This window comes from Camelus dromedarius, chromosome 22 (genome assembly GCF_036321535.1).
Source record: "Camelus dromedarius isolate mCamDro1 chromosome 22, mCamDro1.pat, whole genome shotgun sequence".
NCBI classification, from domain to species: Eukaryota; Metazoa; Chordata; class Mammalia; order Artiodactyla; family Camelidae; genus Camelus; species Camelus dromedarius.
Window position 1 is genome coordinate 22915802 of NC_087457.1, and position 17104 is coordinate 22932905.

Here is a 17104-nt window from a genome sequence, read left to right on the forward strand (position 1 = left end):
TGGAGGTACTGGGTATTGAACCCAGGACCTCGTGCATGGTAGGCACACACTCTACCACTGAGCTATACTCTCCCCACTAAATTGTTATATTTTAAAGCACTTTCTGGCCCCGAAAGTATTTTGAACTGTCTTGTCAACATCTTAGAATGGAAGGCTGTGTTTTGGCAGGCTTTATTTTTGGATATAAGGGGGAAAAAAGAGTAACTGAAGTTGGTCAAGTAGACTGATTCACACTTTGCAAAATAAATAAATAAATAAATAAATAAATAAATAAATAAATAAATAAATAAATAAATAAATTTTTTTTTTCTTTTTTGCTCTGGGCTTGTGTCCAGAATGGGAAAGTTTTAGTCTCTAAACAGACTTTTTTCAGGAAGTTTTGGATGACAGTGAAGGGTGATATAAAGAGAAGTGGTATGACACCCTAACTGCTGCCCTGATGCATATTTTCTTATGCAAAAACTGCAGTGACCAAAGGGCTCCAGGGATCAGTACTTTGTTAAATCATGAAACAAAGAGAGAGACAGCTGGCACTCACGCCCCTTTGGCAGGTAGTCTGGTCCAGGCTTGCTGATTGAAGGAATGAGTGTGGGGAGTGCACCAAACTGTTTAAGCATCCTGGCTCGGGACATCTGATCCTCAAGAGGCTCAGGAAGGATCTCAGGAGACCCCTGATAGCCACCTGTGTGCTGTGATCATCACTAAGGGGCTGCTTTCTTGCTTTGTTTCAGAAACTGGACGAGACTATAGGGTTGAACTTTTCACATACACTTTTACCATGTTGAGGTTCATCCTGGAAGCTTATCTTTGAACTAAAACTAAGATGTCAAAGGGGGAGGAGTATAGCTCAGTGGTAGAGCACATGGCTGGCAGGCACGAGGTCCTGGGTTCAATCCCCAGTACTTCCATCAAAAACAAAAAAGAAAGAAAGAAAGAAAGAAAAACTAAGATAGCAAACTGCTTAGCTTCTCTGAATGACAAGAGTATTGAGGAGCCACACCAAGGACCTTTAAACCTCGCGGTGAATTAGATTTGTTTACATAACTTGTTAAAAAGTAAGTGGCCCAGGCCAACAGCTTGATATTAAAAACAGCCTTGAAAGTAAAACACATGGTCCTTCCAAACTCCTAGTTCCTCGGAGTTACACACCCTACTACATGCTGACTCACATACAAACAATACGCAGATGTTCTTTGAACCTAGATTTCAAAAGATCTTTTTTTAGAAAAAGTTTTTAATCATATTCACCAAATTCCTTATATATTCTGAAAGTTTTCAGAATTTTTTCTCCTGGTGCTACTGGTCTCTGAGTCAACATGGAACTCCTGTTAATATTTCATTCTAATTTGTCATTATTTTGCATAATCATTGCCTAGATAAAAGTCTATCAGCTTTTGATTTTTCAGAAAGTTTTTTTTTTTTTGAAGTATGTGATTTCCTGCCTCTTCAACATGAGTGAATACAGGAGGATATAATACTCTTTCAAACCACAACTGTTAGAATAGGACAAAAGTTGCAACGGAATGATGATTTTCCACCAGTGAGCCAATTAGCGTTCTTTCAGATTTAACTTTCTCCTAACTAGGGAAACATTAGTTATTTTTAATCTTTTTTTTTAAATTAGTGATTAAAAAGCTGATATTATCTCTAAAGAGCCTTCTTTGCAGAGTATGGGATTCCTAAGAATCTCAATTAGTTAGCTGGTCACCAGAAAAGGACAGAGAAGCCTTTGTAACTAGCTGACTTTTCTGAGGTTTCATTTTACATTTCAAGAGCTGTGTTCTAGCATCACTCAACTGAAAAGAGATACGGTAGGTGTAATTAAAGGAGAAGAGTGAAAGAGATGAAACAGCTGGCATATGGCAGCCACCTTTAAGAGCTGCAAAACTACCTGGTCTTCCAAAGAATTATGACCTGCATGGTCATTCCTAAGGGTATAATCATTCCTTCAGGAGAGAAGCCACAGAAGAAGCCAGAGTGAGCTAGTATCCAGCAAAAGGGTATCTGTTTAGCACCCTGAAGGAAAAAAAAAATCAAATTACCCCTAAATCTAAACTGTTTAGTAAGGTCATCTTCCAATAAACTAAAAAGCCTAGTACTTCTAAGGTACACTCCTGGCCCCATTCCAATTGCTATATGACCTTGGAGAAACCTCTTTTGAAGTTTTCTGTGTCTGTAAAACCTGGATAATAGTACTGTCTGTCCCAGATGGTTGGAATTGTGTGAATTAATTAGTTCAAGCTGGAAAGGTCTTTGATAATGCTAAGTGCTGAATATTGTTATTGTTAGAGGTGCAGGTGGAGGCAATGTTATACAGCACATCTATGATTAGAAAGGCCTAGAAACTGCGAATGGTGCCAACACCCCAGGAGTTAAGGATACAATACCCTGTATCATTTTCTGCATGAGACAAAGTTGGCTTGTTCTGACAGAATGCCTAATTCCCTCTGTTATTCCCTTCGTAAGGTTGCAGCTCTTCGTGAATTTGCCCACCATGGAGCATAGTTTTTACTGGGTGCACAGGCTTTTTAAGGCAGGGTGCTAAATAAAGTGCTGACATTCATTAGAACACAAGGTACAGTCTTGGGTTTAAAATGCTCGTTTATTCATCTGAGTCAAGGGAGTAAAGAAGTCCTTCCCCAGAAATACCTGTCCTCTGAAAAATGCAGAAAATGTCTTCATCTACAAAATGAAGAGGTCTAAACCATCTTTTAGAGATGAAAAGCTTTCTTCCCCCCCCAAACAAAAACATAACACATAGCAAATTGTTATATGGAACCCAAATACATAAAATAGATAAAAAAAAAACAGCTGTGTCAAGTGAAAAGACAGGGGAAAGCTCCCTGTTCCCCACAGTGACCCTGAGGCATGTCATCAGGCTCCCCAGAGCCCATTTAGAGAGCATGGGACCAGACTGTCTGGAAACCAGGTTTCATTCTCTAATTTTTTAGTATTTTCAAATCCAGTAATATTAAGAACCTGGACTACGGAGCTCTTAAACAAAGCGTATCCAGAGTCATAATTCATTTTATCCGTTATCTTGCCTGGAAAACCTTCTCTGACCGTCTGCCTGCTCACACCTTCAGCCCTCGGTGAACATCACGCAGCACTCCAATTCCCCATTATCACGTGCCCTTTTTACCCCTGCTTCTTCATCAGCACCACCACTGCCAACATCGAATATTCACGCAGCACTTAGTATGCACCAAGCACAGTATTATCTCATTTAATCCTCAAAACACCACAATAGAATAGCTATATTATTATTCATATTTTAGAGATGAGAACGCAGCACAGAGATGTAAAGTAATTTGTCGTCTAAAAAAATGCAAAAATAACATTTAAACTCCAGCTAGTCAGACTGCTGTCTTCTTGGGCAATAGCTAAACATTAAACCATCTTGTCTATCGTTTGGTACTGAGTAACTGCCTATATGTCGTCTTGTCTTTCTCCCCAACTAATTTTGTGCTGGCCAAACAATAGATTATGGGCTGTATGCTTGGATCTTGGTTTCATGATTTGCATCCTCTCTGAAACTGTAGATCTTTGGAAGTTCTGTGAAGTTGGTACTTTCAGGAACAACCCCCCGCCTTTTCTTAACAATACCATTTGTCTCTTGGTAGAAACCTCTTCTGTAACGATGTCAGATATTAAACATTCTTGCATCTTCTTTATATTTTGCTTTTCCTCCACCCTTAATGGAGGTACTGGGGGTTGAACTCAGGACTACCACTGAGCTATTACCCTACCCCCCACGTTTTCTTTATATTTTGTTTTATTTTTTAGAAAAAGGACTCATGAGTTTGTTGGGAATAATGCATAATCACTTAATATAAATTAAAAGTATATTTGCATTTTAAAAAGTGGTAAAGCCTGAAAAATAACTCTCTAATGGTAAAATTTAAGAGGGATTTGTTTCAACTGGGTCTTCCGGATGTTGTGACTTCAGGTAAACTAGTCCAATTTCCCTCTCTCACATCTAAACTCCTCCAATGACCTATCTATTCTCTCCAACTGCTTTTATTTCCTGCACAGCTATTCTCCCCACTAGCCCACTGAAGTGGGCTTAAGGACACAAAAATCATTATTACTAAATCCAAAGGTCTTTCATTAGAACTCTTTTTCTTCCATATTTTTATGGCATTAAAATTCTTTTTTCATTCTTTCTGCATTGAAAAACTATTTTATGAAGATTCATGTAATGCTATACTGTGTAGCTCCCCTCCCATTTCTCTGTAAAATCACTTTTCTCCTTTAAAAGCTTTTCTTCTTTTGATCTAATTGCATGAGGTCTTCATGCTACTACTTGAGCAAATAATACCCATATTTAAAATTGCCACTGGTGCCCCATTATCTCTACCTTCCCAAAGTGTGATCTATGGAACTGTTCCCACAAGATTACATTATTTTAAAAGTTCAGAAACCATGGCAAACACTTTTCTCACCTGTACATTCTAGAGACTATAAAATTAAGTATTTTTGTTCATAACCTTCCAGATAGAATAACTACATGACATATTTCTGGCCAATAAGGCATAAATGAAGCCTATTGACCCTTCACCATTCTTCCTGCTTTCAACATGGACTCAGAGCAGGAGCTGCAGCAGACAATGTGTGATTTTGAAGGAAGGGCAAAGTGAGTTGCAGAGATATCAGCTTCCACACAGCAGAGGACTGAACCTAGGCCAACAAACTCCCGCCTCCTGAGTTCTTGTTGCATAAGATGAACAAATCCCTATTCATCTGGACTTCCATAATCAGGTGATTTACATCTTACAGCTGAACACACTCCTAACCAGATCTAAAAATGCAACACTGGCTCCCCCCAATCTGTGGGGAATATGTTCAAAGACCCTCAGTGGATGCCTGAAACTGCCGACAGTACCGAACCCTGTATTATACTGTGTTTTTTCCTATACATACATACATACCTACGACAAAGTTTAATTTATAAATCAGGCACAATAAGAGATTAACAATAACTTAAAGTAAAATAACAACACAGTGTAATAAAAGTTATGTGAACGTTGGCTCTCCATCTCTCAAAATATTTTACCGTACACGTTTAATGCCTTTTCCATCTTTACTAAGCACACACCATGCGCTGTGGCTGTAACTTTTGCAATCTGAGGTGTGACAGCAAAACACAAATTTCTTTTTACTTTTTCACTATTTCACGGAAAGGAGACATGTTCTTACCGTGGGTCTTATTAACCTCAGCATATGATTTTTCTCCTTTCCTCATTAAGTCCAGCGCTTTCACCTTTTTACGGTCTCTTTGGTGTATCTGAATTGCCAGCGTCGCCACTCTTGAGCTCCAGCGCCATTATTAAGTAAAATAAGGGTCGCCTGAATTGCAGCACAAGCATTGCGGTGCAGTACACAGAGAGTTGATCTGATACTGAGGTGGCTACTAAGTAACAGGTGGGATACAACGGATAAAGGGAAGATTTACATCCGGTGCGGGTCGGAGCAGGTGCTCGCGAGATTTCACCACGCTACTCCAAAGTTGTGTAATTTAAAACTTACTTGTTCACTTCTGAAATTTCCTATTTAAAATTTTCAGACCATGGTTGACCGAGGGTAACTGAAACCTCTGAAAGGGAAACTGCAGATATGAGGCGGAGGTGGGGTGGGGAATTCTCTCTTGGAACTTAAGAATGCACGTAAGAATATAAAAGGACCCAAGACATACTCGAGAGAAGAAATCTGTTGAATTTTGTTTACCACATCATCTCCTAAACTCATTTGATCAAGGAGCGCTTTTCTTCCTGTATTAACTATTAATATCCCCAGAAGTACAGTTCCCTACATGCTTATTTTTCGAAGTGTGAGCTCTAGACCAGCAATATCTGCATCATCTGGAACGTGTTAAACTAGACTCTTAGGCCCCACTCCAGAATCATTTTAACAAGATGCCCCGGTGATTTGTATGACATTAAAGTTTGAGAAACACTGCTTTGGGAAACACTGTTTAGAGGTTAAAGTACAACTAGCCTTAATATCTTTATGTGACTCATTGTTTCAAGACATCTACTATAATTGCCCCTTAATGCCAATTCACTCATAATTGCAGCAAGTTCTTATTGACTGCTTACTTTGTGCAAGGCATTATTCTAAGTACTTTACTCATATAATCCTTCAACCCAACCCCATGAGGCAGGTGCTATTATAATCTTTTTACAGATGAGATTACTGAGGCTCAGAGAAGTTAAGTCGCCTACCCAAGGTCACACAGCTGTTAAGTTGCAGAATCCTTGGTTTAAGGATTGAAGGATCACTAAACTTTATTACCCCTCTAAACTGTTTTTGTTTTCATGCACTTTCCTGCTCTGTGTATTTTACACAAGGGTTTCCCTCTGCCTGCAATGATTTCCCACATACACCTAGTTAAAAGATTTCAGCTCAAGAAGTTCTTCCAGGAAACTTCTCTGATCTTCTTCCCCCAAGACAGGTGAGGTCCTGCTCTACATCCCGCAGGCACATATTTTTCCTTCATACTTACCAGCTTTTAGAATTATTTATTTTTGTGATTTTCATGGTTAGTGTATGTCATTATCCAAAAAACTGAGCTTCGTGTGGGCTTGGAGTGTGTCCTCTGTGCCTGACACATGCCAAAGGAAGCTGTAGCATGGGTGCAAAACATCTGATTGAGCATCAGAAGACTTGGATCTGAGTCCTTGTTATCCTACCTACTAGCTTTGTCACTTTCAGCAGTCACGAAATCTCAGCTCCACAGATTCTCAGCCCGGGGTTCTCATTCTAGGACAGCTATGACAATTAAAATGTGGCTTCTGAAAGAAGTGTATAATCTACATAAACAACCTAAAAATAAGAGATAGTGTTTTATAGTGATTAAGGTCCTAGGTTGTATTTAAGAGTTCCAGCTCTGCAGTGAGAGACCTGACTTCATTTCCAACTCATAATACAGTTGATTTAGCAATCCACTATCTGCTGGATTTTTTCATGTGTTTTTTACAACTGCATTCATACTCAATTTATTATGCATGTATGCTGTATTATCTCCCAAGTCATGAATGTACTCTATGCTTTTTAATTTTAGTTCGAACATAATCTCTCATCATAGCCCTTTGCACACAGGAATCTGATAAATATTAACATGATCTATATTTATTTGGTGAGTATCACATATTTGCTGTGCTGGAAGTACATTAAGTAATAAAGGCAAGTAAGACTGAAAAGCAGTGCATGTACCATTTGTCGTCATCACACATGTAAGTGTTCAGAATTACTATTTCTCTAATCACTAAAGCCAAGATGAATTGCAGAAGCAAAAGCCCAACAGGGACAATTAAACAACATTTGGAACAAAATCATTTGGCCTAATTTTCATAACCACAGATTTCAAAGAGTACCACCATCCATGCCAGGTGTGCCAGACAACGCCATTGTCCGTGTTAGCTGTGTAGGGGCCGCTGTGGTATAAACCATTCAGGTTTGCAGAGTGACACCTAGTGGGAGGAAAAATAAACACAGAACAATCAGACTAGAAAAACATCCTTCGAAACGCTTTTATTTTGCTAGCAAATGATTGAAAACCTTTTCACTATGAAACTCTGCCATTTCTAGAAAAGGGGATATTTATCAGTTTACAGAAGCCACGAGATTTCTACAACAGATGAGTTTGTTAAACTGGTGGGTTTCGGTGCCATAACTCTCAGGACACAACCCAGGTCACTTGTACACTATTGACAAAGAAGCAGTTCTATTCTTAACAGCCTTTAAACAAAGAAAGAAGAAAAAAAGAGAGAAAAGCAAGCAAACAAAATCCCGGCTTGTAACCCCGAGCCTTGGCAGCGTGGTGCGGGTGATGGGGCCCAGGCGTGGCACTCTGCTCAGGGGCCGGCTTCCCCGGGTCATTTACCCTCATAGTGTTCACCCCTCTGCTGCCACGACTTAGCTTCCGTCATTCAAACTCCTTCCCTCCCCTCTTAAAAATCACTAGCATATCAATTATCTGAACCTCAAGGATAAGAAAACAAAACATAAACCATCATTTAAAGTCTTGCCAGCCATCAACCAATAATCATTTGTCTGAGTGGCTGAGTTAATTTTTTACATATACTGCTCCCATCTAGATAACGGCTAGGTTAACCCATGGTTATGTTCTCATACATTTTTAAATGGCATCTTTCCTCCTTTGGAATCTGTAAATTTTGTCCCTGATATGTATAAAGTAAGAGTAGGTGATAATTTTCTGCGTACTGTTGTGAAAGGACTTACTATTTCTCTACTGATTTTTTTTTATTGCTATAACTAACAAAAAGATGTCAGGCATTAGTACAGAAGGAGAACATTCACAAGGCTCAGTTCTGAAAAATCTATGGAAAGCACCTAAATTATTGAATTTAAAAGAGTATAATTTACCCATAAAAGCTGAGTGGTTGGCTTGAATCACTTACCAGCCGAGTGATTCTCTCCTGCTAACCATCCTGCCAGTCCTTTTAACTAATCGAAAGCATGCATGCTGAATCTGCAAGTGTTAAGAACCTACTTTATTTTTTAAATTGCATGGAAAGTAACATGAAAAGAGAAAACACCCTAAATTGGGCCTCCAGAATATATATTCTGACATATCACTGTCTTACTAGAGTCATCTATTACATACGAATCCCATTAGGAAACTGACTCTGGTCAACGTAGGAAGCATTAGCAATTCTAACACCAATCTTCCAGCATCTTCCAGGCTCTAGAACAGCCTGGACTTGAAGCTAGACTAGGGGATGACTGGGGCGCCCTTGGTGAAGAAGGATCTGTGAGCATGCATATAAGATGCTGCACCAGCAGAGAAGAGACGACATCAACACTCAGTGATTGGGGTTTGCTGTGTGGAGAAACACCTTCGTAGGTGGGTAATATTTATGAGATGCCAAGATTTCACGTAAACTGAAAGAACTATGGTACAGAAGAAAAAATAATGAGGAGGAAGAGGATGACCAAGGTAAACTACAGTAGTAGCAGGCATGGTAGAAGCAGCACTGAGCTTCTGGAACAATTGACTTTTTTTCCCTAGGTTTTCTGATTTTTTCCAACTGCACAGCCTTAACGTTTTCCTTGACTCCAAGGATGATGCAGGCTTCCTGGGTGGCTCCATCTACTGAATTGCCTTTCTTTGTCCTCCATGAAACCCTGACTTTAAAGTCAAGTAAATCACTTAAATTTCCCAATGTTAATATGTGTACTGTTGTTATTCAACTGGGTAGGTTCATGGTTTTGATCTGGTAATATGAACCAATGTGGTTGTTATTTCTGTATGTGGAATTGTGTTCCAAACCAAACATTAAGGGGTGCTTGCAACTTTGTGAATTATAGATAAGTTTTACCTAATGCTGATAGTTTTTACAAATGCTAACTTAGAAGGACAGGGGAAGAAAAAGGAAGAGGATGAGAAGGTGATGAAGATGGCTTTTTTTTTTTTTTTAATATAACAAACCCTTGTGTCGAGGGCTGACTTTCAATAGGAAGATGGCTTTTAAGAGAACAGGAAAACCTCTAGGGAAGACTGTCACCATCTTTGATTTGCTAGTAGAAAAGATCATACCCTTTCTCTGTCCTCTCTCACTGCTGTATGTGCTCCACTTCCCTGACAAATTACCAAAAATTAAATGAACTCAAACTGCAAAAAACAAAACCCAGAGAAGACAGTATTTTTAGAACGAGTTAGATTCAACCTCACACACCACACTACATACAGATAGCTCTATCTCCATCAAAGCTACAGCTGTAAAATCAGCGTATCACATTAGTGGACGATGGTCATAGTGAGGGGTCTCATCATTTTAGGGAAAATAGACAGATGTCTGGTATACCTCCACTTAATACAATAGAGGATTCTTAAGTGCCCTAAAAGTACTTATATAATTTAAAAAATGTTAAAATTTGGATTGTGGAATTTAAATAATTAGTCCACAATTACATGGAAAACTCGGCACTCCAGAAATACTCGTTAAAGATTATGTAATGGAGATTTAAATATCCTGCTATTTTGAGGTGGTCCCTGCCTGCTAAGGAAAGGGGAAGATGTTCAAAGCTCATGCACTGCCTAACGGTTTGAACACATCTGTTTTGCAGACACAGCAGGCTTCTCAGGTTATTTTTAAGAAAGACTGTATGAATTTTCCATTCCTGCCTTTATTTTGTGACTGCAACCAAGGGAGCTGTCTGGAAACCACCTTGGGTGGAGAACTAACTAGGAACGAGCACTACCCAGCCTTGAGAAGAGAAAGTATTGAGGAATAATACAATAAGCATCTTCTCATCCAGCGCCTGAAGAGTTATGTTGAAAAGGAATCACAATTACTCTGCAGCTACTGAGGGGAAAAAAAAAACCAAACTGGGAAGTATTAAGAAGGCAGATTTCAGGTTAATAAAAGGAAAAACTTGGTGCAATCAAAAATGGATTGAGCTTGCTGATAAAGTAACACTGAAGTATTCAATCAGAAGGTGGGGTTAGGTTTCAGGAATGTTGTAGAAGAAACTGGAGGAGCTTGGATTCAATTATTTAATAAAAGTCACAGTACTTGAAAAACAGTATTACACAGAAAAATTTACAATAACACGGCCATTTCATATGCTGGGAGAAGGTGAAGAGCTTCACCCTCCGTACCCTGGAAGGCTGAAACTGATGTTTATCTTCAACAAATTTGCCCTTGATAAGTGGTTTTTCAGTTGTTTATTTTAAATGACATCAATCTTACACATATGAATAAAGACGTTAACTCCACAGGACATTTTAGGGTTAAATTATTAAGATGATCATTCTTTTAGTAGTGTCATATTTGCAAATTTTTTAAAGTTTTGTGTTTTTTTTAAGTTTTGGCCTTTAATTTTAAATGACTGATTTTAAAGTGCTGACTGAATAAACCCTTGAATAAGAACAAAATATATTTTTTAAAACGTCAAAAATGCTCTCTATTTCTTTGTGTCAATTTGTTAACCCACTATGTATGAGAACTCACCATAATTCAGTTTGCAAACAATCTTTGTAAAAGCAGTAATTTGATTTATGTCTGTGATATGTCTTTCAGGCTTTACTAATGTACACAATGAACAAATCTTCAAAACTACTTCATCACTGAAGAATTCTAATAAGGATGATTACTTAATAATACCAGTATTACAAAGAAGACCTCATTACCTCATATATTATAATTCATGCCCATCAGTGAGATATCATCAATGCCATTACAATTATGTTTGTAAAACGTCAAACCTGTTAAACCACCAGCCGGACTGATCCTCTTTCGCACAGTTCCCTTCGTAGTTGTCATTATCTCTGTCCCATGTGCTGAATTTCATTCTTTGGTGACTAGCCCACCATTGCACCTCGGGATGAAAATTCCCTGCAAGGGAGTCTCCAGCTGTTCCAGAATATTCCCCAAAATGCAACTCATAGGAATTCTAAAGGAAAACAGGCGACTTCCGTTATCAGTTGTCACCATTTTTAAAACAGATTTATTTATTTTAAACAAAAAAATAGGTTCTATTGTGCACTTTTGTTTCCACTGACTTCAGGTCTTATATTGTACGTTTTACACATTAATTCATGGTGTTACTTATTTGAAATTTTTAGTACCTTTTCATCTCCAACTTTGAAATTTTTATATTGTGCATAACGACTATTTCTTTCAAAATCTGCAAGGTCAATTTTTAACGTGTAGTCTCCTGAAAAAACAAACAAGAAATCATAGTTTTTTTGGTTTTTTTTTAACATATGAGATAAAATTGATTCACTGAGGCTTAAAAACAATCTATGGTTCTATTTTACTTAGACCATTTCCTTCTGCCATGAATCAGTTTTCAAAGAATAAACAGTGACTCCACTATATTTACAACAAGAAAATGTTATTGTGTATTTTACTTGAAAAAAAATTAAGGATGCAATATTAAAGACAGAAAATTTCTACAGGATCCATCATAGGTTAAAAATTAGTGTCATTCACTTGGCAAAGAACAACAGAAAACAAGTCATTATTTACTTAACAGATTAAGAAATCTAATAATAAAAGAATAGAAGTTTTAATAAGTTTAAATATTTATCCTCTTTTTCTTACATTTGATTAAGAATGTTGATCTTAAATATAAATGACTGAAATAGTTGAATCGTTAAATAATCATCTTTTCTTCATTGTCCCATCATTTGCAAATAACAAAGATTATTTTTTTCAAAAACAGAACTATCGTCAGGAACATAAAAAGTTACAAATCAAACTAAATGTTAGATAATATATGTTGTATCCTCCTCCTTTGATAAATAAAATTTCACAGTGACCTGTAAGACCAGATTTGAATTTAGAGTCTCAGTTTCCTTCTAGCTGCAAGCTGGCACGTGGAGGCCCATCACGCAGGCCTAGTCTGTGATCTGCCCCTCTTCTCTTCCCACCCCCATATCATCACACACAGCAAGGGGCCTTGTCCGCATTTGTAGACATTCCAGGCTGTACACTCACGTGCTGTTAGGAGTGGTGGGGTTTTTTTTGTTTTTTTTTTAATTGGAGGTACTGGGGATTGAACCCAGGATGTAGTGCATGCTAGGCACACATTCTGTCACTGAGCTATACCTACCCCAACCCAAGCTCTGTTTACACCCCCAATAAAAGCTGTTCCTTCACCTCCCCTCAGACTTAGGGGCACATACTCCAGCTGCACAACTTTCCCACAGGGGGACAGATGAAGAAGAGGCATGAACTGGTCCTGGAGACAAGCTCAAGGCATCTTGAGCAGGGAATGCTAGATTCCCCATCACTGGAGAGAGTCTAGGAGGGCTGTGGGCTCCTGTTGGCCCTGACACTTTGGTCCCACAGATTCCTTGTTTCACAGAACTCTCTAAAGTGGAGTTCCAAGGAAGAGGTATCCTTAATCTGATCAAAAGATAGTAAAGGTTATGTGAGCTAAGGCTGTGAAGTGGATGGAAGCAGTACATAGAGATAGACTAAGTCAACACTCCTAAAAAGTACTTTGTATTATAGAAGAGATTCAAAGTTCTAGGTAACTATCTAAATAGCTCTTTGGTCAAAGAATAAATAAAAATGCAATTACAGACCATTTCTAAATTAACTTTATTGCAAACACTTCCAGCCAAAATTCATATAATGGGGATAAAGCTATTTTCAGAGGCAATTCCTTCCTTAAATGCTCTCTTGATTAAAGAATGCAGAGACAAAGGGACTGTTTTTCCTTGGGATTATGTGATATGCAGTTGTGAAGCCTGGAACTGATGAATGCATTTTTGCTACCATGACAGTAGCCAGCCTGAAACACCAATCAAAACATGAAGGGGAAGCGGATGTTTTGGCAAAGCATCTGGGTGAATAAACAATAATAATTTGAAAAATAATAAGTTTGAATTTTGTATGTTTAGGAGAAGTCAAAGGTTACTTCCTGGGGTTTTCATAGTTTCAGTAGGAAACCAGATGCATCTTAATGTGTGAAAGAAACAGAAGCTGGTATGGTAAATGTTATACATCTACCATAAAACACTTCAAAGTAGGATAATAAATACATTGAAATTCAGAGAACATTGATCACAAGAAGGGCAAAGACAGCATTAGACTCCTAGAGATATCTATTCTCTCTACTTTACTACTCTAGTTTCTCAAAGATTTCTATAATTATACTTCTACTGACTACTATGAATATAGAAACACTAATCATTTTCCTTAGCTTGGATGGAACAAATAAATCTTTGCTGTTACATTTAGTGCCTTTTCAGTGTGATATAGCATGCTTTCTTGAGCAATACAACTGCCTTTTATGAAACATTAAGAATCAGATTTGAGTGGAACTCTCTACAATTTCAAATAGCAACTGAAGTAAGGAAGGGAATGGATTGGAGCAAAAGAACATGGGAAAGAGAAGCTTGGAAAATCTGTTAGTGAACTAACGATATTTCAGATAAATACTGAACTCTAGTTAAAGATATCCATGCAAAAGCACATGGGGGAATTGTACAGTGTCTGCAGTTTACTTTGAAATGTGTCCAAAAACAGTAGATTGATGATGGATAGATGGATAGATAAGCAACTAAAATGTGAATGTAAAATCTAGGTGGTAGGTTAAAATTTCTTCCAGTTTTGCTGTATCTTGGAAATTTTTCCATACAAAATTTGGAAGGGGAAGGGAACAAAAACCTTTAGTATATTATGGTATTTGATTGCAAAATCAGCCCTAATGCCCCAGAGCTCTTCTCCTTTCCCTTTGCAACATGACTTTGTAACTAACTCCCTCCCACTAAGTCTATTTCCTTTCCCCTTACATCTGAGCTAGTCCTGTGACTTACTTTCTCCAATAGAAGGCAGTGAAAATTACTGTGTGCCAGTTCTGAGTCTGGGTCTCAAGAAAGTTAAGTGCTTCCACCCTCTTTCTTGAAACTCTGCCTCTGCTTTAAGAAGTCCAGACTAGCTAGCTGGAAGAGGAGAGACCGTGTGGAGCAGAGCTGAGCCATTCTATCTGAGGCCAACCTAAAATAGTCAGCTTCCAGTTGACTGGGAAGTTGATCATGAACCCATGAGCAAGCCCAGCCAAGATCAGCAGAGCCCATCCCTGATAAGCAAAACCACCTACCCAATGTGTAGAACTTGTGAAAAATAATAAATGGTTGTTTTAAGCCACTACATTTTTAAGTGGCTTGTTACACAGTATTATTGTGCCAATAGATAACTGATGCAATATATATGTTTTGAGGCAGTCAAGGCATTAAAAAAAAGGATAATTATGACATTAGATTTCCATCCTAGAAATAGAAAAAATATGTATGAGAAATCCTCTACCCACAACCCAGGTCTAGTTTCCTTTCCTCCATTCCTAGTTTTAAGCAGCCACATTTTACAAAGGGGATTATTGACCAAAAGGGATCACAGCCACCTGTAAATCATAGTAATTGCCAAATTAGATACATTGCCTAGAATTCAGTGAAAAACATTTTAATGTTCTTTTTATCATATTTCAAATGAACTTGATATCAGGCAAACCTTACCTTGTGTGGTCAGTAAGTGAAGATTCTTATTACCCAGCCAATATTCACCATTTTTTTGGACAAAATTTCCAAAACCATTTTCATAGTCATTCCAGTCTCTAAAAAATTTAAAGTGAAAGCTGACTTTAATGAAATCCAAATGCACCTTTGCAGTACCCAAGGTGAGCATCCCCCACTCCCATCCCTACCCCCAATATTTTCTTGATTAGTTAATGTACTTTCACTATTCTTATTTAGAGTGAAATTCTGTCTAATTAATAGACTTCAAGATATAAGAAGGCTTTAACTTAGTACAAATCTCACATTTCCTACTCCAAATAAGTCCTTATGTTATAATTAGCATACCTGTTAAAGTTCTCACTGCCATCAGATCGCCTTTGAATCACAGTCCATCCTCCTCCATCAGACATGTCACAATAAACAGAGAATTCCACTGGGCTCTGGAGAGGTTTGATTTTGTAAAATCCACTCTGCTTATATCCATCATTGAAAATCTCTGAACAATCTGTTTCCAAAACAAGGTAATGTGAAATTTGTCATGTCTTTTTTTTTTAATAGGAGTCTCTGCCTGAGATTACTCAGTACTAATGGAGACAGATAAAACACATGATGCAGATAATCAGCTTTTTGAAACTGAATCTCGTACGTCTTCCAGTGGATATTAGGAAATTCTTATCTGTTTTTCTAGCATTTAGTATTTAATTATCATCTGAGTTCTTGAAATGATCATGGGGGGAAGAAAGGAGGGAAATAGGTATCTGGTTCCTCATTTCTGATTTTTGAAGAAAACATTTAAAGGTATCTATGTTTCAGTTAATCACAGAATATTTAAGTGGAAATTACAGCTTTATTAGACAGAACAGTGGAACTTTTCTCTCCTATGAAGCTAAAATGAAAGTAGAAATATAACAGCAAACAATTTAATATGGATTGTCTTTACTTAGAACATTATAAATCATTCTGAACATCTGGAAATGAACTCAAAATAGTAATCTTGTTAGATTCTTATAACCTCCCAGGCTCAGCAGATTTTTTTTACTAACCCACTGAAATTTCTAACAGTCCATGCATTCTTAAATGTTTTTGTTAAGAACTGCAAGCTTCTACTATTTGACCCCACAGTCTTCTTTCCCGTGGTATTTCTTTAACCACTGAAGCAAACATAGCTACCAATTTGTCACCAAAGAGTAGTATTTGTTTCTTAAACCACTTGAGGCTCGGATAAATTAATACCCACTGGGTCTCATCTGGGCTGATCTATACAGACTTAGAGAATATGGCAGGTATGGACTCACTGCTATTTAGTGTCCAGGAAGCTCTGTTTTAGGGTGGTTGAATTCGTGGCCACTATAAAGAGAGAGCTGCAAGGATACTCAGTCACAGCCTTTTGAATAAAAACACTATAATTTAACATCATTAACTTTCAAATTTTACCCATATCATTTCGTTCATTTCCTTCCTTTTTAAAAAAAAATATTTTCTACAATTCTATAACCAGGTATGGTGATGGATGTTAACTAGAATTACTGTGGTGATCACTTCACAATATACAAATATCAAATCATTATGTTGTATACCAGAAACTAATATAACGTTGTATGTTCAATTATACCTAATAAAAAATTTCTCTTCCTGATTGGATAATTCCATTCTTTTAGCCTATTTTTGAGTTTTTTCTTCAATTTCATTGTTTTGATACCAAATTGCCTATAACAATTTTGTTACAAATAAAACATACTCCACATTAGATTGAATAGGCAACAGGAATTACAAGAGAAAAGAAAATAAAGAACCATAGTCATTTTCTAAACTTACCAAGCTGAGACCAATCATATACTACTGCTTTGGTGAGATGTTCATCTTACTAATGATTTAGGCTTTATTCATACATTTATTTTTGAGATTTAGAAGCCAAAGAGTTCTTTATATATGCTGGATTACTTTTTTTTTAAAAAAATCCTATTTTGGCCATTAAACAAGAAGAAAAACAATAGGAAAATGATTCTAAAATTAGTTCCATGCTGTTCAAAAGCTTACATCTTACGGTCAATTGTACTGCACACTTTTTCATTAAAGTAAGCCCATTTTAACCTTGTTAGGAAAGGAGCT

General features: G+C 37.4%; 1 protein-coding gene and 1 non-coding gene across 3 annotated transcripts in view; both read right to left on the reverse strand.

Moving 5' to 3' along the window:
- Nucleotides 1-73, reverse strand: TRNAG-ACC (transfer RNA glycine (anticodon ACC)). Its single transcript has one exon. It is a non-coding gene; the product is annotated as a tRNA-Gly (tRNA).
- Nucleotides 74-7109: 7036 nt separating this feature from the next.
- The window catches only part of FGL1 (fibrinogen like 1), a 35831-nt gene continuing 25836 nt past the window's right edge, over nucleotides 7110-17104 (reverse strand). For both annotated transcript variants that reach the window (XM_010995716.3, XM_010995715.3), the window contains 5 exons: nucleotides 15341-15500; nucleotides 14996-15093; nucleotides 11597-11685; nucleotides 11234-11421; nucleotides 7110-7472 (listed from right to left, as the gene is read on the reverse strand). In XM_010995716.3, coding sequence (XP_010994018.1) covers nucleotides 7313-7472; nucleotides 11234-11421; nucleotides 11597-11685; nucleotides 14996-15093; nucleotides 15341-15500 — 695 coding nt within the window. In that variant the 3' untranslated portion in view covers nucleotides 7110-7312. The remainder of the gene's footprint in view (nucleotides 7473-11233; nucleotides 11422-11596; nucleotides 11686-14995; nucleotides 15094-15340; nucleotides 15501-17104) is intronic.